Here is a 27989-nt window from a genome sequence, read left to right as displayed (position 1 = left end):
ATCAGAATAATAAGCTGTGAACTTAAGATGCTTAGATCTAGTTAGAGATGTATACGTTAAATATTTATTCTTTGCATTTTGTAATGCACTATCCAGACATAATCTACCATTATTATAAGGTGGTAGTAAGTAAATACTAAATAGAGGTGCAGAAAGCTGTTGTAAAGTTCCAGTGAAGGAAAGAAATCAATGGGCCTTTGCAAAGGAACCAGCCTGGGAGGAGTTAGAATTTGTTACCCTAAAGGGATAGAAACTGAAATGGAGAGTGGAGAAAAAAATTAATGGTGGTAATAACTTATATTTGTATAGTGCTTTGTATTTTATTAATGACTTTGATATACATTCCTGTTTAATATTCACAACACCCTTTGAGTAGATTGGGTACTTATTATCCTCATTTTACAGTTTAGAGAGCATAAATTGTGAGGAAGTGAAATGACTTTTCCCATGGTAATCCAGTTAATTAGTGTCTCTTTTAGGAATTCGTGCTCTTTACTTTGTATCCTCCTTCCTCAAGTGAACAGAATAAAGGTGCAGGTAGAACAATGGTTCTAACTCTGGCTGCATCTTAGAATCACCTGCAAAGCTTTATGAAGAAAAGAAAAAGAAAAACTAAACAAATTGCTGGGTTGCCCAGGCTCCCCCCACAGAGAGTCTGACTTAATTGATCTGAGTGGGCCCTGGACTTTAATAATGTTTCAAGTCTTTCAGCTGATTCTAATGAGAAGCTAGGCATGAGAACCAAGGATATAGAGAATGATTTTTGTTCAGAAATGAGTGGAAAAACTTGAAAAAGTACATTGGGCTCCTGTTATAGAAGTTCTGGGGAACCAAACTTAAGTAGGTTGAGTTACTGTTTTCTAGACTAGCATTGTCTAACAGAAATGTAATATGAGCTATATATGTGATCACGTGTGTAATTTAAAATTTGTTAGTAACATTAAGTTCAACAGGTGAAATTTATTTGATATATTTTATTTATTACAACATATCTAAAATGATTACATGTTGAAATGACAGTGTAAAAATGATTAATGAAATATTTCACATTCTTTCTTTGGTACTAAGTCTTTGAAATTTGGCATGTATTTTTATATTTATAGCATATCTCAATTTGGACTAGCCATGTATCAAGTGTTCAGTAGCTACATGTGACTACACTGTTTTATTGAGTGGTTCTAGACAATGAGGAGCCATTCAGGGTGGTAAACTTCGTTATGTGCTTCATTATGTGTACTAAGGTACACATGCCCTCCAGATCTTTAGCAAATATAGCCTGATATTTAGCTGATAGAAAAAGGCTGGCATTGAGTGAGTGTTTTAAGTGTCCTTCCCTTTAAATTGCTGATTAGGCAAATAGAAGTAACTGGAGGCATTTTTCGTTTTTTCTTTTCTTTCTTTCTTTTTTTTTTTTTAGCATTGGTTACTACTGGCAGTGGAAATTAACATTTGAGAGCTTATGTCTGAATTCTGTATCTTAGAATTCTTTGAGGCGGAATGATAGCATTAGTTTTTTTTTCTTCTTCTTTTTTTGCAATGGAAGTATAGTCTGAACAGAAACTCACCTACTAGGGGGGCATCTCACCCAAAGAGGCTGCTGTGGTTCCAGCCTGTGGTTGGGGGAGGGCTGGTCTAGAGTTGGGTATCTAGTTCTAGGCACTTTGGCTTACATGATTCTTCACATATGATCAATTCTGGGCTATCTTACTTAAAGGATACCTGGCAAGGCTAGTGTCTTGAATATCCTTCAATTATACATATGTTAACTTCTATCTAGTATCTTTTTAGTAACTTAATTTCCTCCTCTTTCACAGGCATCTAGTTTAGCAGGTGATCTGAGCTATGCCATTGCTGGGTTGATATTTTTAGAGTATAAAGCAAGTGCACAGTGGTCTGCAGAACTCTTGGTCATCAATTACCGAGGAGAACTTAGAAGCTACCTTGTAAGGTAAAAATGCACTTTACTTGGGATGCCCTGTTTGAAATAATGTTTATTTCTCTGCTTTAGTGTCAGATTTTGGTGCTTTTTTTTTCCTTTTAGCATTTTATTATGAAAAATTGCAAATATAAAAGGAAGGTTGAAAGACGTTTATAGTGAACTCTCATATACCTCCACTTAAATTCTTTTTTTTTTTTTTTTTGTTTTCAATTTTATTTATTTATTTATTTATGGCTGTGTTGGGTCTTCGTTTCTGTGCGAGGGCTTTCTCTAGTTGCGGCAAGTGGGGGCCACCCTTCATCGTGGTGCGCGGCCTCTCACTATCACAGCCTCTCTTGTTGCGGAGCACAGGCTCCAGACGCGCAGGCTCAGCAATTGTGGCTCATGGGCCCAGCCGCTCCGCGGCTCATGGGATCCTCCCAGACCAGGGCCCGAACCCGTGTCCCCTGCATTTGCAGGCAGATTCTCAACCACTGCGCCACCAGGGAAGCCCCTTAAATTCTATTTAGCATTTTACTATACTTGCTGTGTTGTATTTTGATCTATCTTTCTATCTGACCATTAATCAGTTCTATTTTTTAATATATTTCAGAGTCAGTACACATATACTTTAGCATGCATATCATTAATTAAAGTTCATTAATTCAAGTTCAATATTTGCTTATCGTTTTCTTTATTTGAAATAAAATTTGCCTGCAGTGAAGTGCACAGATCTTAAGTGTACCAGCCAGTGAGTTATGACGAATGCATACACTTGTGCAAGTCAAACCCCTGTCAAGATACAAAACATTACCATCATGCTAGAAAGTTCCCTCATGCCTCTTCCCAGTAAATCTTTGTCCACACCCACCCTCAGAGCAACGGCTGTTTATAATTTTTTTCCATCATAGATTAGTTTTGCCTGTTCTAGTGATTTACATTAATGGACTCATAGAGTATGTACTCTTTTGTCTAAGTCTTCTTTCATTCAGCTTATCTTGAGATTCATCCTTATTTTTACATGTATCTGTAATTTATTCTCTTTATGGCTGATTAGTATTTCATTGTATGAATATCTCATTTGTCTTAGTTTGGGTTGCTATAACAGAATACCATAAACTGGGTGGCTTATCAACAACAGAAATTTATTTCTGATAGTTCTGGAAGCTGGAAGTCTGAGATCAGGGTGCCAGCATGGTCAGGTTCTGGTGAGAGCCCTCTTCTGGGTTGCAGACTGCCGACTTCTCCTTGAATCCTCACATGGTGGAAAGAGAGCTAGTTAGCTCTCCAGCCTCTTCTTATAAGGACACTAATCCCATTCATGAGGGTTCCTTTCTTTTGCCCTAATAGATCCCAAAGACTCCTCCTCCAAGTACCATCACATTGGCATTAGGGTCTTATATGAATTTTGGGGTATACAGACATTGAATCTATGGGTGTCACAAACCTTCAGTCCATAACGCTCATGATTTGTTTATCCATTCTTCTATTGATGGACCTCTAAGTTTCTGGTTTCGTGAATAAGGCTGCTATGACTAATCTTGTACAAGTCTTTATGGATATGTGCTTTCATTTCTCTTGGGTCAGTATCTTTGAGTGGAATTGCTGAGTCATAGGGTGGATAGTTTGGTTTTACAAGAAATTGCCAGAGCTTTTTCAAAGTGGTTATATCATTCATATTCCTACTAATAATTTATCGGAGTTCTGGTAGTTTTATATCCTCAGCAGTATTTGGTGGTGTCTATCTTTTTAATTTTAAACATTTTAATGGGTATTTAGTGGTATCTCACTGTGGTTTAATGGTATTTATTTCTTATTTACCTTCTTGAATGTAGTGTTGGAACAAATCAGAGCTATCAAGAGAGTCACTGTTTCAGCTTCAGTAGTCATTATCCTCATGGAATCAACACGGCTATTTACCATCCTGGGCACAGGTAAGCAACTGTTTGCTCTCATATTTGCTGGAGTATTAGGTGGATGTAGAAGTCTTGGCACGGTTTCAGAAAGAAGAAGTTGTCCGTTCTGATTTTTATTTTGGTTTCTTTATTTCCTCCCCTTGTGTATAGTTATCCTAACGTCTGTAATATTGTTGCAGTCATCTTCTTCTTTTTTTTTTTTTTTTTTAAATTTATTATTTTTGGCTGCGTTGGGTCTTCGTTGCTGCACACAGGCTTTCTCTAGTTGCGGCAAGTGGGGGCTACTCTTCGTTGTGGTGCATGGGCTTCTCATTGTGGTGGCTTCTCTTGTTGTGGAACACAGGCTCTAGGCACGCGGGCTTCAGTAGTTGCAGCATGCGGGCTCAGTAGTTGCGGCACATGGGCTCAGTAGTTGTGGCTCGCAGGCTCTAGAGCACAGGCTCAGTAGTTGTGGCGCACGGGCTCAGTTGCTCCGCGGCATATGGGATCTTCCCAGACCAGGGATCGAACCCGTGTGCCCTGCATTCGCAGGCGGAGTGTTAACCACTGCGCCACCAGGGAAGTCCCTGTTGCAATCATCTTCTGAACATTCATGCTCATCTGTTTGGCAGACTGAGCTTCTCTTGAGTCCGATGGGGCACTGGGAATATTCATTGAGGAATATCTTCTCTCTTAGTTCTCTAAATCTTCTTTTTCTTATCGGTAAAATGAGGTTAATACATAACACATAGCATCGTTGAGAGAGTTAAAAAATAGTGCATGTGAAATGCCCTTGCATAGAAGGGCCTCAATAGATGGTCTTCCCTTTTCCTTTCCTTCTTTGCAAGTTAGGGCTGCATTGATTGCTGCATAGTTGATTCCTAGCACTACAGGCACAACTGTGGATTCAGTTCCAGACCCCTGCAATAAAGGGGATATTGCAATAAAGCAAGTCACATGAATTTTTTGATTTCCTAGTGCCTATAAAAGTATGTTTACACTATACTGTAGTCTGTTAAGTGTGCAGTAGTATTCTGTCTAAAAAAAATGTACATAGCTTAATGAAAAAATACAAAACGAAAAACAATTACAATAGTAACATCAGAGTTCACTGATCACAGATCACCATTAACAAATATAATAATAATGAAAAAGTTTGAAATATTGAGAGAATTACCAAAATGTGACACAGAGACATGAACCAATTGTTGTTGAAAAAGTGGTGCTGATAGACTTGCTCTGCACAAGGTTGCCACAAACCTTCAGTTTGTAAAAAAACCAAAACAAAACAAAAAACCCCCAAACAACGTAGTATCTGTAAAGTGCAATAAAGCGAAGCACAGTAAAATGAGGTGTGCCTGTATATTCCATTTCTCATATGTGCCACTTCTTCATTTATATATTTGCCATCTACATTGAGGGTTACCGAAAACTTTTCTACTTCCAGTGATTTCTCCCTTTCATTTTGTTATTTGAGAATGAAATTTACGTTTATTTTGTAAATTAGCCAAGCTAACTTTTTGGTTCTCTAAAAGGGAAGAATATCAAATTTTGAGTCAGACAAATCTAGCTTGAGTTCTGAATTTTGAGACTTATTCTCTTGGCAAGTCCTTAAACTCTCTGACCCTCAGTGTACTTAAGTTTTTTGATTGAAAATGTATGAAAGTTTTGTATTCTGTTCAATTATAGGTTTGTCCTTGTGTTTTTTAATTAATTAATTAATTAATTAAATTTATTTATTTTTGGCTGCGTTGGGTCTTTGCTGCTGCGCGCAGGCCGTCTCTAGTTGCGGCGAGCGGGGGTTACTCTTCGTTGCAGTGCGCGGGCTTCTCATTGCGGTGGCTTCTCATTGTGGAGCACGGGCTCTAGGCGCGCGGGCTTCAGTAGTTGCGGCATGGGGGCTCAGCAGTTGTGGCTCACGGACTCTAGAGTGCAGGCTCAGTAGTTGTGGCACACGGGCCTAGTTGCTCTGTGACATGTGGGATCTTCCCGGACCAGGGATCGAACCTGTGTCCCCTGCATTGGCAGGTGGATTCTTAACCACCGTGCCACCAGGGAGGCCCCTGTCCTTGTGTTTTGTTTGGAATTTTTATTCTGCACAAGAATACACACACACCTGCATACAGCTACACTGAAGTCCCGTTTATATTTCCTTGATCCCGTCCTCTCTGACCCTCTAGAGATAGCCACTGTCCTGAGTTTTGCTTATCATTCTCTTGCTTTCTTTATAGTTTTACCACTTATACATATTTAGTTATGAGTATATAAATGGAATCATACAGGAGACATACAAGTCTTGCTTTGTGACTTGCTTTTTGATGTATGTTGCTCTAGTTCATTCCTTTTTAAGTACTATTAGGATATTTCATTTTGTGAATAAATTGCCACATATTTATCCTTTCTCCAAATTTAGCTTGTTTCCAGTATCTTTTTGGTTATAAAAAAAAGTACTGTGGCAAAAATTATTGTGCATTTCTCTCACACATGTGCAAGAATTTCTGTAGGATATATAACTAGGAGTGGAATTGCTGAATTGTTGGGTAAATACATCTTCAACTTTACTAGATAATACGAATGTTTTCCAGAGTTGTTCTACCAATTTACAGTCCCATCAGCAGTGTATGAAAAGTTTCTGTTGTTTCATATTCTTACTAGCAGTCTTGATGATGTCAGACTTAAATATTTGCTGATCTAGTAGGTGTAAAAGAGTATCTCATTGTAGTTTTAATTTGAGTTTCTGTGATAACTGATGAGATTGAGAAACCTTTCATGTGATTGGCCATTCATATTTCTTATCTGTAGAATGCTTTTTTATATCATTTCTTATTTTTTTATTGGGTGTTTGATCTTGACATTCTTCTATAATCTGGATATTAATTCTGGGTTGATTATATGCATGATGAGTATCTTCTCCCAACATGTGACTTTTTTTTTCCTTATAATTTACGTTTTATTTTATGAATTATATCTGTACGTAGTTCCAAGTATTAAATAGTTTGAAAAACTGACTCCTCCACCCAATTTCTTGCTTTCCAAAGGTAACCACTTTTAGCTTATTTTATTTTATTTTTAAAAAATTTTTATTGGAGTATAGTTGATTTAAAATGTCGTGTTAGATTCTACTGTACAGCAAAGTGAATCAGTTATGCATATACATATATCCACTCTTTTTTAGATTCTTTTCCCATATAGCTCATTACAGAATATTGAGTAGAGTTCCCTGTGCTATACAGGAGGCCCTTATTAGTTATCTATTTTATTGTAGTATGTATATGTCAATCCTAATTTATCCCTCCCCACCCCCTTTCTCCCTGGTAACCATAAGTTTGTTTTTCACATCTGCAACTCTATTTCTGTTTTGTAAATAAGTTTATTTGTACCATTTTTTTGGGTTCCACATATAAATGATATCATATGATGTTTGTTTTTCTCTGTCTGACTTACTTCACAGTATGACAATCTCTAGGTCCATCCACATTGCTGCAAATGACATTATTTCATTCTTTTTTATGGCTGGGTAATATTCCATTGTGTATTTGTACCATATCTTTTTTAAACATTCCTCTGTCGATGGACATTTAGGTGCTTCCATGTCCTGGCTATAGTAAATAGTGCTTAGCTTATTTTAGTTGATTCCTTTGGCTATTTTGGTGAATCACGACCTTCTGTAACCTCCTAAGAAAGAATTCATGGGAAGTATATTTTTTGAGGGCTTGTATGTCTAAAGATGCTCTTGAGAATTCTAATGTTACTCTAGTGTAAAATCCATTTTTTTTTTTTTTTTTTGTCTATTTTTTTGGTCCCCCTTCTCTCTGAAAGCTGAGATTTTATTTTATATTTTCCCCCAGTGTTCTGAAATTTGACTGTGTTATGTCTTGGAGTAGGTTTTTTTTTTTTTTTTTTTTCAAATATCCATGGTATTGGCCATTCAGTTTGGATACTCACCTTTGGGAAAATTCACTGAATTATTTCTTTGATTATTTCTTCTCCTCTGTTCTGTTTCCTCTCTTCTCTCCAGAATGTCTATTATCTAGATATTGAGTATCCTGGACTCACTTTTAATTTTCTCATTCTCTTTTTTTCCCCTTTGTTGTTGTTGAAAAAGAGAAGTAAAAGATTATTTTAATTTTTTCTGTATAGCTATTAAGGAAGAAAGTAGTTTGAAGCACTTTTGATATCTATGATAAATATAATGAATTGATACATATGATCTTGTTTAGAAAAAAATCATATATTCTGGTTAATTTTTTCTGATTTATTTTTTATTTACTAATTCTGTGCCTCATCTCTTTTTAAAACTAGTCATTGTATTTTTAGTTTCATTTTTTATATTTCTCATTTCTAGAAGTTCTATGTAGTTATTTTAAGAATCTCTCTTAGGAAGGGAGAAAAAGGAACTGAAATGAGTATTCAGTGAGCCACTGGTTGTTTTGAGGATTCAATACATAGTAGATATTCAGGAAATGATAGCATTGAATAGATATAATACTATTAATTTTTACCTTTTGATTTGTGTAGATCCTGTCTTGAAGAGTCCGTTGGTATATCCTTAAGAAATTTGAAGATCAGTTTCAGAAGTCTATAACCAATTAAAAAATTTAAAAATTAGAAAAGAATTTTCTAAATACAATAAACTGAAATGCTAATAGACCTTTGTTTTACTTTAGATGAAGCTGAGTGATCACATTCAGAATAGAGTTCTTCACATTTTATAAAATTGAATGTAATTGTATAAGCTGCAAATAATTGTTTTCTTAAATCAAATATTTCTTTTGATGATAAAATAAACATAAGCATAAGAAAATTGTGTTTTTAAAAAAAATAAATTTATTTATTTATTTTTGGCTGCGTTAAGTCTTCGTTGCTGCGTGCGGGCTTTCTCTAGTTTTGGCGAGCGGCGGCTACTCTTCATTGCGGTGCGCGGGCTTCTCATTGTGGTGGCTTCTCTTGTTGCGGAGCATGGGCTCTAGGCACGCAGGCTTCAGTAGTTGTGGCACACAGGCTCAGTAGTTGTGGCTCGCGGGCTCTAGAGCGCAGGCTCAGTAGTTGTGGTGCACCAGCTTAGTTGCCCCGTGGCATGTGGGATCTTCCCGGAACAGGGCTAGAACCCGTGTCCCCTGCAATGGCAGGTGGATTCTTAACCACTGCGCCACCAGGGAAGTCCCTGTGTTGTTTTTTATTCTTGTCAACTTCTTATATAAAGTATGGCCTTTTAATGTTTGTTTTTATGTTTCAGATCTTGTATTTTCCTTGCATGGCTTCACTAATGTGTCTTCACTAAATTCTGCTGCTAGAAAGGGGATAGAATGTGTTTTGCTTTGACATGCTTAGTTCTCTGTTGTGAATTTTGCCAAGGCTAGACAGTGCATACTCACAGTGTCACCATATATTGCACCCATGAGACTCCAATTGCTGGTTTGATTTTTGTTGAGGGTGACCTATTTCTTTATGTTTACATCTTCTTTGATACCATGTTTTATTATATAAACCTCAAGCGAGGTTTGCTCTTTGCTCTTTTAAGGCCTTTTCTTGGTTTAGTTCAACTTATTTGTATTGTTTTAGTGCAGTTATTAATATCTTTCTCAGCACTTATATACATTAAAAAAATTAATCTATTGTCCCTTGAAAAGTATATGTGTTCTGTTAGAGGAATTGTCTGCCTGTATTAGTAAAGATTGATGAGGTGGAAAGTCTATTCTATTGTTACTTGGCCTTTCCATTACTGTCTTATTTATTGTGGCTTGCTGTGTGCAACGCAATGTTAGGTTTGTGGAAGATATAAAGATGGAGAGCAATCCTGACTTCAGGGTCTCATATTCTTGAATGAGAAATAATATACACCTATATGTATATGCATATGCGGTTGACCCTTGAATGACATGAGTTTGAGCTGCGCAGGTCCACTTATACATGGATTTTTTTCACTAAATACATGCTATCGGAATACATGATCTACGGTTGGTTGAGTATTACATGCACGTGTGGATAGAGAGGCCCGATTGTAAAGTTATACACAGAATTTTGACTGCTAGGGGTGGGGATTGGTGCCCCTAACCCCTGTGCTGTTCAGGGGTCAACTGTATATCTAATATATATATATATATATATATATATATATATATATATATATATATATATATATATATTTGTAATGTCAAATATATATATTTCTTTCTCTATTTAAATATGTGTGTGTGTATATATATATACACATACATACACATATATAACAGGATTACAAACTGGAAAGAAGTAAGGGCCTTAAAAGAGTGCACGTATAGTGATGTGGGGATCCAGATAAAGGAGATATTATTTCCTTGAAGGATCAGGGGAGTATGGCAGGTGGCATTAGGACTTACTTTGCAGAATGGATGTGACCTGGACATGACGGGTGTTCCAGACAAAGTGACATTGTGAACAGTGACAAGAGGCAGGAAGCCACAGTTTCTTTGTGGAAAATCTCAAGTGCTGCAGCTTGGCTGACACTGTAGGGTGTGTGTGGGAGGGGAGGAGAGGTGATAGTTGTGGTGGGAGAATGGGTGTGTGAAAGGCAGGTTGAGTTCAGGTAATTGGGAGCGTTAATTGGCTTTTCTGTTCTTTAAGGAACTCAGATTTTTGAGATGAGGAAACATATCAGCTGTGCTTTGAGGAATGTTGATTTAGTTTGGAGATACTAGTGGCTGGGTGACTCATAGGTGATAATACACTAGTTCAGGCCACAGGCAACTAGGGCCTATTCATTTTCATACATAGAATTACTATGTATACATATATATCGTATTTTGTTAATTTTTAAATTTTGATTAATAGATCTTATATTTCCAATTAAAATTTCAGATAATTGAAGGCAACAAATACATGCAGTGTACATTTAAGCAATAACATCTAGTATAAGAGCTCTGTTTGTCAATTGGTACCTCTCCATCTGTGGGCTCCTTGGATAAGTGACTAATTTCTTCAGTGGAGAAGAAAAATTACTATGTTTCTTTCTTTTGATTTTTCTCTTCCCTTTTTCTTCTCTTATATTTTGTATTCTTCTGCGCCACATTTTTCTGTTTTATTTTTCTTGTCTTTTTTAGAAGAGGTGCATTTTATATCTTAATCTTTTGCTGTTTTTTTGCTTTGTTTAGTTTATTTCACGATGACTATTCCGTTGTCTTGGTTTTTTACAAAGGTCAGTATTAGACTTCTTTTTTCCTAGCAGTATTTCAGGAGCGTAAGTGGGGTTCACTTGGGACCGTAGGTTTGAAATGATCATACATTCAATAGTTATTACATGATAATAACTTGTCATAAGTCAGGATTACCTTATTACTTCTTAAGCCTTTCAGTTTTTGACCTAGGATGTTAAGTACATAAAGGTATTTCTGGGGGAATGGTCTCAAAAATTTTGGAAAGGTAAGTACATTATGAAACCACAGGAGGAGGGCCTCTTCTTGGTTCTGCAATCATATACAATTTCTGATAGCAGTCAACTTGGAGATGGATGACTTCATTAAAGTTTCTGAATGAAAATTGTTATAAAGCAAGGAATATGTGTAAATGCCCTGTTGTGCATGACAAAAATGTTGCTAGGTTGTTTATATTTTCCATTATATGGTCTTTTTTTGAGGAAGGAAGCTGAAATATTCATCACATTTTTACTTATTTTTGGTTACTCTAGTAATGTGATCGTGTGATATTTACCCTCCACAAGGATTTTGTAAATGTGAAATATGTCAGCCAGAGTGGAGTTAGGATAAATTGGTAATATACAAACTCAAGGTTTTATGAAATTCACTGTTTTGCTTGATGCTGTGAGCACTATTGAAGAAGAGAAATTGGGGTGGTAAATTGGGTAATATGAAACAAAAATTAATTGAGAGGCTTTGGGATAAGCTCTATGGATTTGCTGATTTTGACTGTTTTCTTTTTACGTATTCTAACTCACAGCCTGGTGAATGCATTTTATCCTCTCCAGGCTATCTCATATTCCAGTTTTGCTCCCCCTCCTACACCTACCCCAACCCTTCCCTGCCTTCTGTTTTCGGTTTTCAGTGTCCTCTTTGTTGTGTTAGTTTTGGCTTACGTGGTACCCTGATTCCAGCTACGAGGAATCTCCTACCTCTGCATTCTTAGAGGGGATGATGTTTAAACTTGCAGTACCGGTGGGTACTGTGCTTGGTAGTGGAGATTCAGCTGTGGTGCCTGCCCTCTAGGAGTGTACGGTCTATTTTGGGAGTCATACATTCGTAAATAAGGGCACCCACGTAACGTGAGTAAGTTCAAATACAATACTTTATCTGTGTACGGTAGTCTCCCCTTATCCACGGGGCGTATGTTCCAAGACCCCCGGTGGATGCCTGAAATCACAGATAGTACTGAACCCTTCATATACTATGTTTTTTTTCTTATACATACGTACCTGTGATAGAGTTTAATTGATAAATTAGGCACAGTAAGAGAATATTTGAGTTGCCAACATCACTGTTCTTGTGCTAGGGGGCCGTTATGAAGTAAAATAAGGCTTTCGTGAACACAAGCACTGCAGAACCTCGGCAGTCCGTATCTGATAACGTGGATGGCTGTTAAGTGCCTAAAGTGTGAGGTGCACCGGCCAAAGGGAGGGTTCACCTCCTGGGCTGCATGGAGCAGGATGGGACGGGAAGGTGCAGGATTTCATTACACTACTCAGAATGGCGTGCAGTTTACAACTTATGACCTGTGTATTTCTGGAATTTTCCATTTAATATTTTTGGACTGCAGCTGACTGTGGGTAACTGGAATTGCAGGAGGCGAAACTGTGGATAAGTGGGACTACTGTATCCTGCTTTCAACAACTTTTTTTTTTTTGAGGTTTTGATCCTAATTTTATTGTAAATTTCTACAAGCAATATCTGACTTATTCAACTTTGAATCTCCAATAGTTCCTTGATAACTACACAAAGATAGTGTTTGAAGGTAACTTTTTCTAGATCCTGAATTACATCTCAACAAAGACAAAGGCTAGAAAACATGTCTCCTTTCTTGGGCCCTTTTGAGAAGCCACCCATTCTCAGAATCCTTGATGACTCTTTGATGCTAATTTTAAGTGTATAATTCCATGATTTTTAGTAAATGTATAGAGTTGTGCAAGCACTACTCCAGTCAATTTTAGAATATTTCCATTGTCCCTAAAGATCTCTCGTGCCTGTGAGTTTCGTGGAATGTAAATCACACCTCAGTAAAACTGTAAAAAATAAAGGAATGCGTAAGAAAGAAAAAAAAGATCCTTTAAGTGGGCTTTCATTTGAACACTTTTATCTTTTTTTAAATTAAAAAATTACTTTTAATTTATATACAGTAAAATTCACTCTTTTTGGTGTACATTGCTTTTTTAAAAAAATTTTATTGAAGTATAGTTGGTTTACAATGTTGTGTTAATTTCTTCTGTACAGCAGTGATTCAGTTATACATATACATACATATATATATTCTTTTTCATATTCTTTTCCATTATGGTTTCTCACAGGATATTGAATATAGTTCCGTATGATATACAGTAGGACCTTGTTGTTTATCCATCCCATACATAATAGTTTGCCTCTGCTAATCCCAAACTTCCATTCCTTCCCTCCCTTACTTCCCCTCCCTGTTGGCAACCATAAGTCTGTTCTCTATATCTGTGAGTCTGTTTTTGTTTCATAGATATGTTGATTTGTATCATATTTTAGAGTCCACATATAAGTGATACCATTTGGTATTTGTCTTTCTCTTTCTGACTTACTTCACTTAGTATGATGATATCTAGGTCCATCCGTGTTGCTGCACATGGCAGTATTTCATTCTTTTTGATGGCTGAGCAATATTCCATTGTATATGTATACACACCTTTATCCATTCATCTGCCGATGGACATTTAGGTTGTTTCCATATCTTGGCTATTGTAAATAGTGCTGCTATGAACATAAGGGTGCATGTATTTTTTTTTTGAATTATAGTTTTGTCTGGGTATATGCCCAGGAGTGGGATTGCTGGATCATATGGCAACTCTATTTTTAGATTTTTGAGGAACTTCCATGTTGTTTTCCGTAGTGGTTGCACCAATTTACATTTCCACCAACTGAACACTTTTATCTTTATGTTAAGGATACTAAGGTTTATGTTAAGAAAGATACCCGTGTTTCGTACAGTCTGTGGGGAAGAATCATGATTGATGAATCATGTATGTCATAGTTGTACAAAGGATGAATCTAAGCATTTGAGTGATTAATTTTTATCCTTTTAGTCAACTGTGTTAAGCCAGATACAGATTCCGCAGAAAGAACTCGAGACGTTTACAAGGAATAGTAAACTGTCATTTTGCCTATTAGTAGATTGCAATTAGGTAGGAGTGAACTGGCTAAAGAGTAGTTGGGTAATTGCATTCTCCTAAGTATGCACTGATAGGGATTGCTACTATTCTTGGGAAGGCTCAGAAGATGCAAGAGGAGATGTCTTTAGAAAGCTGTTAATTTTAGGCGAGACTGAGGAATACCTTTAAGTAATGGCATGTTGACGTGCTGAAGGGCTATGCTTTACGTATCCTGATTTGGTCATCTCATGGGGGCTTCTGATTTCCCCTAACCAACACTCAGCACTTTATGTTTTTAAATTTATTTATTTAATTTATTTTTGGCTGTGTTGGGTCTTCGTTGCTGCACGCGGGCTTTTCTCTAGTTGCGGCGAGCGGGGACTACTCTTTGTTGCGGTGCGCGGGCTTCTCGTTGCGGTGGCTTCTCGTTGTGGAGTGCAGGCTTCAGTGGTTGTGGCATGTGGGCTCAGTAGTCGTGGCTCGCGGGCTCTAGAGTGCAAGCTCAGTAGTTGTTGCGCCTGGGCTTAGTTGCTGCGCGGCATGTGGGATCTTCCCGGACCAGGGCTTGAACCCGTGTCCCCTGCATTGGCAGGCGGATTCGTAACCACTGCGCCACCAGGGAAGTCCCTCAGCATTTTAAATATGAGTCCTTTACACTCATGGGATAAAGGAGGTATTCCAAATAAATAACTAGTACTTAGTGGGGGGATCAAAAATGTTTTTCGTGTGAATGAGCTCTCATGAGGCCTGATGATGACTTCACTGGCACAAAATGGAAGGAAAACAGTCTTGGGCATAGAATGGGAAGGGGTGCAGTAGAGTACGCATAGGGGGCCACGATCTCTTCTTCATACATCACCCCTGTCTAGGGAAATGTCCATTGGTCCCACAAATGTTTAAATTATGTCTTGTGGAGGAGATAGTGTTGAGAGTGCCCTACTTAAAGGTTTACCCAAGGGCATAGGTAAATTTTGTTCTCCTCTTATAAGGTGTAAGATCCATCTAGACCTGTGAGATGCTTTTGGAAGCTAATCAGTGAGCCTTTATAGCCGTTACCTTGCCATAAAATTGCCCATCTTTCTCTCTGGTTCCTAAGGTCATATATATTCTGTGAGAATCAGGGCAGTGATGTGTAAATGATACACCCTATTGACAGCTGGAGGAGCAGTTGGGTGTAAATTACATTAGGAAGTTTTTCATAAGCCCTAGCTAGATAAGATTAATAATTTCATGAAGGATTGCTTCTAGAAAAGGAATGAGTACTGTAGTCCTGATCCTTGGTAATTATCTTCCACTGCAGTGAGAGAGTGTGTTCAGCCTTTGATAGTGTAGGGGCTGTTGACATTTGAGAGATGAATGCGCAGCCTTGTAGCTGGGAAGTATGAATGTCAGTAATCGAGTATATATTAACTTATATTAAGGAGCTTTTCATGTTGCCTTTAGAATTCTCATTCCTCCACTGTGAGAAAATTCTTCTTTCCCTGAGTTCAGGTTGGGTTTTTGAAGAGAAATAAAGAGGTGCTGTTGTCTGCACAGAAAGCTGCATTGTCTTGGCAGATGTGAAAGTCCTTAGGTGTGAATTAAGGGACTTGCTGAGCTTCACAGACTGATTTTTCTTTGTTTTTTCCCACAGGCATTTGTTTCTGGGGAGGCAGGGAAGTGGAGAGTCTTGGCCATATCCTGTGATCTGCTTTTATCCAGGATATGTTACAGATAGGTAGACACGTGAGACTCAGAAGTATCTTGGTCCTCAGCAGCCTCCGCCTGGCTGTCTTTTAAGAAGACAGTCTTCTTTATTAGTTTGACTTTTTTTTGCCTACCACTGAAAAAAATTAAATTATTTGGAAATCAGTTTTAACCCATCAGTCAGTCCTCTCTTTGGAGATTCTTTGATAGGAGGAGCTAGTTCTCATTATGTTACAGTTACATTTAAATGGGCCTTTGTAGACCTTAATAAAGTTTTTAATCTCTTCAGCCGGTAAATCAACCAATCTCCCTCCCTCCCTCTCACTTTCTCTCCGTCCCCCCCCAACCAGTGTTTTGGTTGTAGTTTAATCTGATAACTTTATATGTCAGTGAATTTCATTAATCTTGAGCAAGATATTTTGTACTTGGGTTATATGTTTTTCCCCCCTGATTTTAAGGACTACTCCACAGTCCCTCTGCAAAATTTATGGAAATGCAATTTTAAGAAGTAACTTGGGCCAGACTGAATTTCTTCTTATACTTGGAGTGATGCTAGCTGTTGTGGATCTCTCTTTGGAGTAGAGAGCTGAAAGAAGACTATTGAGTTATCTTAGGTTATTTTATAGGAATTAAGGAATGATGCTTAATTATGTTTTTTAAAAATTTTTATTGGAGTATAGTTGCTTTACAATGTGTTAGTTTCTACTGTACAGCAAAGTGAATCAGCTATACATATACAAATATCCCCACTTTTTTGGATTTCCTTCCCATTTAGGTCACCACAGAGCATTGAGTAGAGTTCTCTGTGCTATACTGTAGGTTCTCATTAGTTATCTACTTAATACATAGTATCAATAGTGTATATATGTCAATCCCTATCTCCCAATTCATCCCACCCCCGCCTTCCCCCTTGGTATCCATATATTTGTTCTCTATGTCTGTGTCTATTTCTGCTTTGTAAATAAGATCGTCTATACCAGTTTTTTCAGATTCCACATATATGCTATTAATTTTGTTTTATAGACAATTAGAAAATTAAAAAAATATATTTGTGATATGATAGAATGTGTACTGGATTAGGAGACAGGAAATCTGTGCTACTTATTAGCTCTGTAACCTCAAGTCATCATTCTTTTTGGACCACATTTTGCTGCTCTGCATTGGGCACAGACAGTAGATGGTGGTTTTAGCAAGCTGCTGAAGTACCAAGGGCATCCAATATAGACTACTAGGTAGCATTTAACAGCAAAATTGTGGCAGGGAGTTTGGTAGCAGGCATTACGAAAAGATTCATTGTCGGGGACAGCTGGCAGGCAACAGTTAGCAGGATTCAGTGGGGGGGAGGTAGGGTTCAAAGACAAGACTTATTTTCCTGAGAGAACAAGTTTGAGAAAGACTTCAAAAATTAAACTATCGGTATTGAAATAGAAGGTGAGAATTTGGTTTCAGAACCTGGACTGCTCTGAAATCAGGATTCAAAGTAGACATGGAACGGATCAGACAGAGGAATGCTGAACATATTATATTGTGCTTTTGCAGTGAAGTTGCCTAAATCCATCCTAATGATGGGGAGGGAGTTAAGTTTTTAGATGATGATCATTGTCATCAGCTGTGGATTGAGGGATGGCAACAGGGGCAGAGACATTCAAGAAATCCAAGATGAACAGAATTTTAAATATTGACCTAGTAAGATTTTTGTAGCAACGAATATTTAAGATCAAATTAGAATGAATTAAAATTGGGAACATTTCTATGATCCCAAGAGAAGAACGGCTTCTAGCTGTGAAGTAGTAGGTAACAGTTTTTGAGCCCTTACTTTGCCAGGCATGGTCTTAAGCACTTTTAATTTGGGGGCATGTAATTTTTTCTTCTTTCTTCCTTTCTTTGTTTTCCCCCTTCCTTGCTGGTTGTATGCCACAAGCCCATTGGTCATTGGACAGGGAACATACAAGAGTTTCTTGCTCTAGTATTTCAAATTCATTTCCTTGGCTTTAAGGAGTTTTAAACCACTAGATGGCAGATTTTTTTCAACAATTACTAGACTGAAGACCCTTCTTAATAAGCCAGTTATAACTCTTCTTGTAATCAATTTGTAGGGTCCCCTTTAGCTCTCCCAGGGCATCCAGATCACGTCTGGTGTGATGCGTGGGGCACACGTTCCATCCCTCCCTTCCTTTCCTCGGATGGGCCTGACCACCCTCTTCTCACTGCCTCTTGCTCTGCTCTGGCCTCTGCCTTTACTCCTGCTCATTTAATTCACTCCTTGTGTTTTCTGGCTCCATCACTTACAGTTTATTTTTCTTGTCTGATACCTACATTCCTGCTTTGAATTTTAGACTCTTAGAATGTCAGAGCTGGAAAAGAGTTTCATCCATCATTTGGCTCAGCCCCTTCATTTCTCAGGTGGGAGAACTGAAGCCTGGAGAGGTTAAGCCAAGGACGACGGGGGGCTCTGGGTCGGATTTATCTTCGTGCCCCTGCCGTTCTGGGCACATAGTACGCAGAGAGATGTTTCCTGAATGAAACAGCTGTGGTAAATGCTTTGAAGGATACAGACACAGTCTCTGTGTCCGAATGGCTTAACGTTTAGTGATGGAGGCATGATTTAAGTAACTGTTACCGTTTAGAAGGTAGCAGGTGATAATGTGTTTGGGAAGCGAGCAGGATAAACCATCCTGTATTGTTAAGGACCCTTCGAACTTTCTGCCCTGCTACCCCTGCTCGCCTTTCACAGGCTGGGAGCGCTCACTGCGTTTCTCACCATCCTCCCAGCACACCATTTACAGACTCGTCTCCGTGCTCTTGTACATCGTGTTCTCTTGGCTGAGCAGGCTCTTTACCTGATCCCTTTATCTGTTTGGGAAGCTGTTTAAAGGAGAAACCTTTCTCTGGTGTTAACCCTGTGAAGCCTTCCTTGACTTCTTCCTCCACGCAGTTAATTGGTCCTGAAGGCTGCTTTTGTGCCTAAGTCAGGGGTCCCTGCAGCAGTGGTCTGGGGTGGCTTGTCCTTCCCCTGGAGTGGACAGTGCTCGTTGTCGTTCTTGTGTATGAATATGTGTCCACAGCCATCTGAGAAAGGAGGGTGCCCCCGAGCCTCACGCCGTGGTTGGTACTAACGCACTGGGAGAGCTGAACACGACTCTACAAATTGATTCTGAGAATTAGAAGTGGTTTATTAAGCGAGCTCTTCATTTGTCTTGCACATTCCTGATTGCTTAGCACGTGGTTTGCTTTTATAAATTTTGATGGGATGAAGGAAACTAATATTACAGTTACTCTGTTGCAAAGGTATTTGAACCTGATACACCTGATTCCTAGACCCATGATTTTCCTATTGTCCACAAAATTTTCAGGTTGAAGATTATTGGGAAAGTTCTTTCTCCTACTCTCGTGTTTTTGTTAACGGGTAGTTTAAACTCCTACACATCAAGGGCTTTAGTCTTCAGAATTTAATATGTACTATAGAAATTCCATATTGCTTTATGTCTTTATAGAATAATTTAAAAGTAATCACTTGCTTCAGAATGTGATTCCTGAAGTAAGTACTTAAGAGCCAAATACTGTATATTTAAGGAGGCTTTGCTTACCACTGCATGTAAATATTTCTGGGTGGAGGAGCTTACTGCAACAGAAAATAACATTAGTGATTTGTTATTTTCTGCAGTATTGTCTGCGGTTTTAATTTTTGCAAAAATCTAGTGATCCTTTCAGTAGTAAGTCACAGAATGCTTAAGATGTAATTATTAACATATAAACAGCTTCAAAATGTCACAAAGCAAATGATATGCTAATTTCATTTTCAGTATTTGACTAGACTTGTGGGTTGATGCTAATCGTTACAGCCAGTTTACTGAATTTTTTTCTCTTGGACTTCATTAACTGGAAGAAATTTATGTACATAATTTGGGATACTGTATCTTGATTTTCCTCTTTTTAAGTTAGAAACAGAGAGAATAGTACAGGGAATGATTTAATGAACACCTAAGTACCTACTACCCAGCATTAACAAATATTGAGATTATATTTTTTACTTAAGGTGTGTGTGTATGTATGTGTATAGTTATACCCAGATATATAAATAAAAGAGAGACAATAGTACAGACAAAATTTCCTACTTCCATTCCTCTGTCTCACTTTCCCTTTCTAGAGGCAGCCTGCTATCATGGTTTTAGTGTGCGATCTTCCAATATGTATTTTTATATTTGTTCTTTTTACACTATATGTTTCCCTGAACAGTTTACTGAATTTATTTATCCCTTTTAAACATTTAAAATATTTCTAATATTTCTGCATTATAAATAGTGCTACATGAGGTATTCTTTTACCAAGAGATAAATATACCTGTGCAAGAATTTCTCTAGAGTTGTCTTAGAACTCTATTTGGGGTATTTTTTGGGAAGGGGTGCATTTTTTACATATTGTCATATCATCCTCCAAAATGATTACTACAGTCTTACCAATAGTTTTATGAGAGTTACTGTGTCTCTAAGCATAGAGGGTGGCTGGCATAAATCTTTGTTGCTTTGATCTGCATTTCTGGCTTTTGTATTTCTCTTCTTGTGACTTGCTTATTCTTTGTCCGTTTTTCTTTTGGGCTGGTTGTGGGAGATTTTTATGGATTCTGTCTGCTAAAACATATACTCTGTTAGCTTTATGTCTTATAAATAACTTCTCCTGGTGTGTGCCTTGTCTTTGCACCTTATGGAGAGGAATTTTAGATTTTAATGTGGTCAAATTTGAAGGAGAACATCTTAATGACACTAGAGTAGTTTACTTTACACTAGTAAAGTTTTTGACAGGTCAGGATGCACAAAGCACAAGCCATCAAGGGAAAGGTTATCAGTGTGAATGGCGTTGGCTCTTTTTAGAACTCTACTCTCCCATGTGAATTTTATATTGTCTAATTCCATTACATCAGTTTGTTCAGTTCCATAAGAAATTCTGTTAGGATTTTATTTGAAATTTCTTTCAATTTATAGATTAAGAAGAATTGGCATCTTTAAGGTATTGAGAGTTCATCAAAGAACATGGTATGTCTCTTTTTGCGTAACTCTGTGTCCTTTAGGAACATTTTGAAATTTTCTTCCTGATGTTTTCCTTTACGAGATTCTCGCCTTTGCGTTCTCTGCTGCCCTCTTTATCACTGTGACTCCCCACCCCTGTTACCAGGACCCTGTTCTTCTCCCTGCCTCACCTTCTCATATCTTACTGCTGAAACCTAGCAAGGGTGAGGACGGGCAAGGGGATGAGGGGGGTCTGTAACATGTTTCTCTCTGTGCTACTTCAGGAAAAAGTTGGAGCTTTAAATTCACTCACTCAGGAGACATTTATTGCATATATGGTGCTGGGCCTCGGACTTCTCTCATTTCCATTGACTGTTTTCAGTTTAGTTACGTGGTGTCACTTCACTTTGGCTGGAGTTGCCCAGGAAGCCTGTTCTAACACTGTGATCATGATGAAGAAGGTTTATTTACTAGGCCAGGCATCACTGCCAACCTGCTTTTGTTTTCCTAAATCACTTGTAGCTGAGCCCTGGTCAGCATTGAGTCCTGTGAATCAATAAAGTAATGGACCAAATTAACATCTTGAATTGGGATTGCTACCCCTTGGCACGTATAACTGAAGATAACCCTTCAGTAGATGTGGACTGTGTTATCTCCATATATGGCTATTATCTTCGCACCACTTAATTCTAGGCTCTCGGCTGTCCTTTCTTTTTATGTGCCCTTAATTAGAGAGTGAGCTTTTTGAATGCAGGGAGCATACCTTGTTCATCTCTGTATACTCAGTGCCCTGCACGTTGCCTGGCACACAATAGCTGCTGGTTACCCGTTTTGTGACTGTGTTGATGAGCACATCTCAGTGCCCCCTCCCTTTAAACACGAGTAAGCACACACATGACTGTCTGCACGGGTGAACACATGCACGGTCTCGTAGCTGCAGCATCAGTGTCCCAAAGCTGCCATACCATCTGGTGGGAGCAATACACGATTAGTTCCATCATTCTGCCTTCCTTCCACTTAACGCTTCAGTCTGGCGTGAATGGAGGAAAGGCTGTTTGGAAGCCGTTATTGAATCTTTTATTTTTATTTATCTTTTAATAGGTCTTTATTGGAGGATAATTGCGTCACAATACTGTGTTAGTTTCTGTTGTACAACAGAGTGAATCAGCCACATGCATACGTATATCCCCATATCCCCTCCCTCTTGAGTCTCCCTCCCACCCTCCCTATCCCACCCCTCTAGGTGGTCACAAGGCACCGAGCTGATCTCCCTGTGCTATGCGGCTGCTTCCCACTAGCTATTTTACACTTGGTAGTGTAGGTATGTCGATGCTACTCTCACTTCGCCCCAGCTTCCCCCTCCCCGCCCCGTGTCCTCAAGCCCATTCTCTATGTCTACGTCTTTATTCCTGCCCTGCCACTAGGTTCATCAAGTACCAGTTTTTTTTGTTTTTTTTTAGATTCCATATATATGTGTTAGCATTCGGTATTTGTTTTTCTCTTTCTGACTTCACTCTGTATGACAGACTCTAGGTCTATCCACCTCACTACAAATAACTCAATTTTGTTTCTTTTTATGGCTGAGTAATATTCCATTGTATATATATATGCCACATCTTCTTTAACCATTCATGTGTTGATGGACATTTAGGTTGCTTCCATGTCCTGGCTACTGTAAATACTGCTGCAGTGGACATTGTGGTACACGTCTCTTTGAATTATGGTTTTCTTAGGGTGTATGCCCAGTAGTGGGATTGCTGGGTCTCAAAAAGCTAAAAATAGAATCTCTTTTATTTTTAATCGAGCTTATCTTGTTGTAACCAATTTGATCTATTCATGGCCATGTTTATCAGAATTCATAGGGAGGAGGTGTCTTCTAGTATCAAGACCAGGAGATAAGAAGAAATCTGAAATCTCAGTTAGCTCTCCTTCCACAGTCAGGCAACGTAAAGTTTTATACATATATTTTAAAATCTGAAAATTAAATATGACATCTGTCCTCTCCATGACATAGTAGTGCAAACTAAATAGTAATGCTCAACCCCTTGAGAAAAGAATTATGTGGTTACTATAAAAAATATATATATTTATTTATACATGGTCAGTGTTGTACACTGAGTAGAGAAAAATTATTTCATTATCAGGATCTGCTTTATCCTGGCCCTTTAGAGATTTGTTTAATTCTCAAATAGTGTTTTATTTTTATTATAACAATAGGCTACTGCTTTTTAAAGATATGTTTTATGAGAATCACATGTTTTCCGTTTGAAAAAGTACTGTGACTATATTCAGAAATGTAGACACTCAAAATTACCTGTTTTGTTTCTATTTATTGAGAGGAGTTTTTCCTAACAAACTGACTTTTGAAAAAAAAGTTCCTTATGGAAAATTTGCAGCATGTTCACAGAATATACTGACTCCCTTGTGCCTGCCATTCAGTTTAGCAGTCGACTCGTGGCCAGCCTCATCTCATCTGTGGCCTCAGCCAAGCCTCCACCCTCCTGTGCCTAGAGTATCATGAAGTAAATTCTGGACAGCCTAGTATTTCCTCTGAATATTTCAGTGTGTATTTCTAAAAAATAAGGACTCTAAAAAAACATAAACATGAAACCATTGTCATATACAAAGATAATTAACAATAATTTGTCCATATCTTCAGATATCCAGACTGTGTTCTCTTTTAATTCATTGATCTGCTCTCCATTCTCTCCTCCTCTCTCACTCTTACAGAGAGAGAGAGAGAGAGAGAGAGAGAGAGAGAGAGAGAGTGTGTGTGTGTGTGTGTGTGTATGTGTGTTCGGAAGAGGCCAGGTCATTTATTCTGTAGTTTTCTACTGTGTAGATTTTTTAGATTCCCATTGTTTATTTATTTTTATTTATTTATTTTTAACATCTTTATTGGAGTATAATTGCTTTACAATGTTGTGTTAGTTTCTGCCGTATAATAAAGTGAATCAGCTATATGCATATGTATATCCCCATATCCTCTCCCTCTTGCGTCTCCCTCCCACCCTCCCTCCTTATCCCACCCCTCTAGGTGGTCACAGAGCACTGAGCTGATCTCCCTGTGCTATGCAGCTGCTTCCCACTAGCTATCTATTTTACATTTAGATTTGCCATTGTTTAGATTGCATCTTTGAAGTGTTGTTTGAAGTATTTTTCTTTTTTCAACTGTATTTTTTTCAAATTGGTAGTTAGAGCCAGAGGAATGATATGATTTTATCTGCATTAGGTCTACTTATTTTTTTTGAAATTGTTTTGGTGTAAAAATCATTTGAGCAGAATGGTTGCTATAGGCAAGTAATACTCGTACTCCTACCTTGACTTTGGACCAAAATCTCTTTTGCCCTGGTGAACAGGGTTAATTACGTGTTGGCACTGAGGACTGGCCGAGGGTGGAAATAGCCCAGCGGGTTGCTTCAAGCATCTTCTCAAAGTTTGTTGCTTATGATTTGCTGTGATGGAAACTTGTTAGACTATATATAAAAGCAGTAGGAAAAAGGCTTTGAGTGAAGGCTCAAGTTGTGTTTGTGAATAAAGCACATTTACATTACTTTATGAATTTTGAGACTTTGAGTTGGGCTAAGCTCTGTGGCTAAACCTAGAAGGGTTTTATGCAGTTTTGAAAGTTTTACATCTGAGAGTATATGTAGAGATGAGATTTTAAAAAATTATTATTGTTGTTTTTTTTTATTGTTAGCTTAGTTCAGAATAGGAACTAACATGGTGTTGTAGGTCACTTGTGCTTCAAAAACAGACTGACAGAAAGAGAGATCATTATGCTGTATACCTTAAGCTTATACAGTGCTGTATGTCAGTTATATGTCATTAAGAGTGAAGAAAAAGAGAAAGTTAGGAAGGTGGTCAGCTGAGAAGAGGGCAGTTGGTGGAATTAGAGACTGACAGGTTGTCTGAATTCCAGGGCTGGGAAATAAAGCAGGTGTGTGTTAGTTTTCTGTGGTTGCTCTAACAGATTACCACAAATTTAGGGGCTTAAAATAAATTTATGTTACATTTCTGGAGGTGAGAAGTCCGAAATGGGTCTCACTGCACTAAGATCAAGGTGTCAGCAGGGCTGTGTCCTCGCTGGAGGCTCAGGGGGACAATCTGTCTTCTTACCTTTGCCAGCTTCTAGAGCAGCACAGCTTCCTTGGCCCCTTCTAGCCTCAAAACCAGCAGTGACTGGGCGAAGCTCTTTCTCACATCACGTCACTGGGACACTGACTCTCCTGCTTCCCTCTTCTGCTTTTAAGGACTTTTGTGGTTATTTGGGCCACCTGGAAAATCCAGGATACTCTCCCTGTTTTAAGGTCATTTGCTTAGCAACCTTAAATCCACGTGATGCAACATGTTCACAGGTTCTAGAGATTAAGACATGGGCATCTTTGGGAGCCATTATTCTGCTTGCCCCACAAGGGAAGCAGAATTAACAGAGGACAGGTGTTGCTTTCTGCACTAACATGTAGAGCTCTGTCTGACTGCCCTTGATCATACCCTTCTACTGATGGTCTCAGCGGGCTATATTGAGTAACTCATGGTGTTACCTCATGAGGTACTTAGAATTATAGAAAATTTAAGCGTTATCATTGGTTAACATAACCATAAAACTAAGTCAGTCTTTTGATATGCCAACTCTGAGGAGTCTTAGGAAGTGTCACTTCCTTCCCCCTTTTGATTTCTATGCAGAAACTAAAATTTTTTAAGTTTTGATTTATCTATGAGCATGGTCTAGAAAAAGATAAGCACTAATTTGTTGTGTGAGGAAGTGCATCCTTTTTTTTTGACACAGTGGGGGCCTGGTGATGATAGGTATCAGGTACGTTTTGATGTAAAGGGAGCCTGATGTTGTTTTCTGTCATTTGGGATGGTGGTAGACTGTGTAGGGGGGAGCGTTGTGTGGACATGAGCAGAGAAACCTGGTCTTTTTCTTAAGCAGCAGGGAGTTTCCTGCCTGTAGGGAGGGTCTTTTTAAAAAAATTGAGACATTAAGAAGGATGTGGCTTCTCTCTTCTCTTCCTCCGTTGCCTTATTGTTATTGGGGACAACAAGTGTTTTCCTTTAATACATCAGAAGTTTTACTTTCAAACATTTTTCTTTTTTCTCTAGGTGATTATGATGTCTTACACGTTCCCTGCCAGATTTACTAAACATGACTTAACTTTAAAAATCATGACTGTTGGTTTCCATTATTAATCAGCTCAGTTTGTGTAGTGGCCACACAGTCTTTTAACTTTTAGTACTTGTTAGCCTGCTTGTGCTGTTGGTAACTGGCCTCTAATTGCAATGAAGTATAACAAACAGAAAAGTGCACCAGTCATGATGTACAGTCTTATTTCAGTATAGTTATTAGTGTCCCATCCACAGCAATCCCAGCTGTCATTTCTTTCTAGCATCTGTAATTGTGCCCTCATTGCTTCCGATGCACTGCTGTAACTAGTACATATGTGTCTATGTGAGGTGGCGTATCTGTTTATTAAAGTTTATTGGTGTTGATATAGTTCCTTAGATAGTCAGTGGCCAACCTGAAAACATTTTTTTTCTCATTTCTAAGTTCTCATCTGAGTTTCAGATGTTTGAATGTGTAAATGAAGGTGAAATTCTAGTTGAAAACCCATCTGGTTTTCTATTGGTTGTTTGCTCTAAAATATTTACCTTCTAGGATTAGTATATACTAATTTTATTTCAGTTTTCCTTGTGAAGGTTTCTGCTCTCTTTGTTTTGATGTTGTCTTGTTCCTATTTGTAATTTATCAATTCTTTTTATCTTTCTCTTTTTTAGACTTTTACTGGTCGGTGGATGTGAAACTGCTGAAGTGGGCATACCAACAGCTGCTAGCTGTGGACTCTCTGCCTGGAGAGTTCTTTCAGGATCACCTTATTATAAGCCGGTCACTCATGGTGGAGACAGGGTCACTGCAGTAAGTCTTAGTTGTGGTATTTCACTTTGCTAATAGGTCTTAGATAAGCCCTTCGTAAGATACAGAGAAGGAAACAATTTGCCTTAGATGAAGAAAGTAACCTAATGCAAATGAAATTTTAGGACTTCTTTCAAATATCAAATTTATCTAAAGCATGTTTTATTTAACTTGGGTCTCATTTTTAGTAAAAATATTTGCAGATATCAGAAAAACAGCCTAACAGTAATCCCGTTACTTGCGTTTGCTTATTTAGACATTAACATTTATTAAGTCCCTCTTGATGTGCTGGCAGCTGTTCTGAGTGCTGTTGCGTGTAGTAGCTCATTTAATTCTCAGTAACCCTTTGAGGTGGGTATTGTTAGTAGCCCCAGTCTGTTGATGAGGAAAGTGAAATTTAGCTGGGTCACCCCACTAGCAAGTGGCAGAATGAGGGTACAAACGCTGGCATGAGTTCCCGTTCAAGTTCTTAGCTGCCTTCGTACTTGCATTTTGTTCCATATTGATCAGTACTATTCGTCCAACCATTCATTTATTCATTCTTTAATTGAATTTCTGTTTTCTGTCAGTCACTCCTTTATGCTGTAATAGTCAGTATAGGCTAGGCTCTGTTGTGATAATAAAAACAGCCACATAAACAAACAAATGAACAATCCTGACATTTCTGTGGGTTACCCCATGACAGTGTGTTCCTTATTTGTGGCAAAGCCTGCTGTTGATATCATGACTACCCTGAACAACTTGTTCCAAGTGATGACTAAAGGAGATGTGGAGGCTGGTGACCTCTTGAGAACCCACTGTCTCAGTTTATGGCCTTAGGAGGGGGAGGAGAGGACTACAAGGTGGGACTTTTTAACTGTCTTACACCAGAGCTGACATCGCTTCTGCTCACGGTTCATTCACTGAAACTCATCATGTGGCCCCTCCTACCTTCAAGGGGCCTGGGAGGTAGTTTTCTGTGTGTTCAGAAAGGCAAGAAAAACTAGATATTAGTGAATATTAATTGTTTCTACCATATTGGCCACTCTGTGATAATATATATCTTGGTTTTTTTTGTATAAACTGTATGATCATAATTACGTACCCTGTGCTTAGCCTGATATTTGGTGGGCACTCAGATACAATATTTTTCTAATGAGAGAAGAAACCAAGAAATTAAGGTGAAACATGGTGTAAGTGAATGTGCTATGCTATTCCTATGAATGTATTTGTTCCATTATTTCTGCCTCAAAATATGTTGATTTCAAAATAATCCTGTAAA

The 27989-nt window shown here is 38.2% G+C and overlaps 1 protein-coding gene across 2 annotated transcripts in view; it reads left to right on the top strand.

Annotated features, from left to right (window-relative positions):
• Nucleotides 1-27989, top strand: part of NBAS (NBAS subunit of NRZ tethering complex) — a 340101-nt gene that overhangs the window by 24468 nt on the left and 287644 nt on the right. For both annotated transcript variants that reach the window (XM_068564082.1, XM_068564081.1), the window contains exons 8-10: nt 1815-1948; nt 3754-3852; nt 26593-26731. In XM_068564082.1, coding sequence (XP_068420183.1) covers nt 1815-1948; nt 3754-3852; nt 26593-26731 — 372 coding nt within the window. The remainder of the gene's footprint in view (nt 1-1814; nt 1949-3753; nt 3853-26592; nt 26732-27989) is intronic.

Source organism: Eschrichtius robustus, chromosome 15 (genome assembly GCF_028021215.1).
Source record: "Eschrichtius robustus isolate mEscRob2 chromosome 15, mEscRob2.pri, whole genome shotgun sequence".
In the NCBI taxonomy this organism is placed as follows: Eukaryota; Metazoa; Chordata; class Mammalia; order Artiodactyla; family Eschrichtiidae; genus Eschrichtius; species Eschrichtius robustus.
This window is presented reverse-complemented; position numbering and strand designations above follow the sequence as displayed.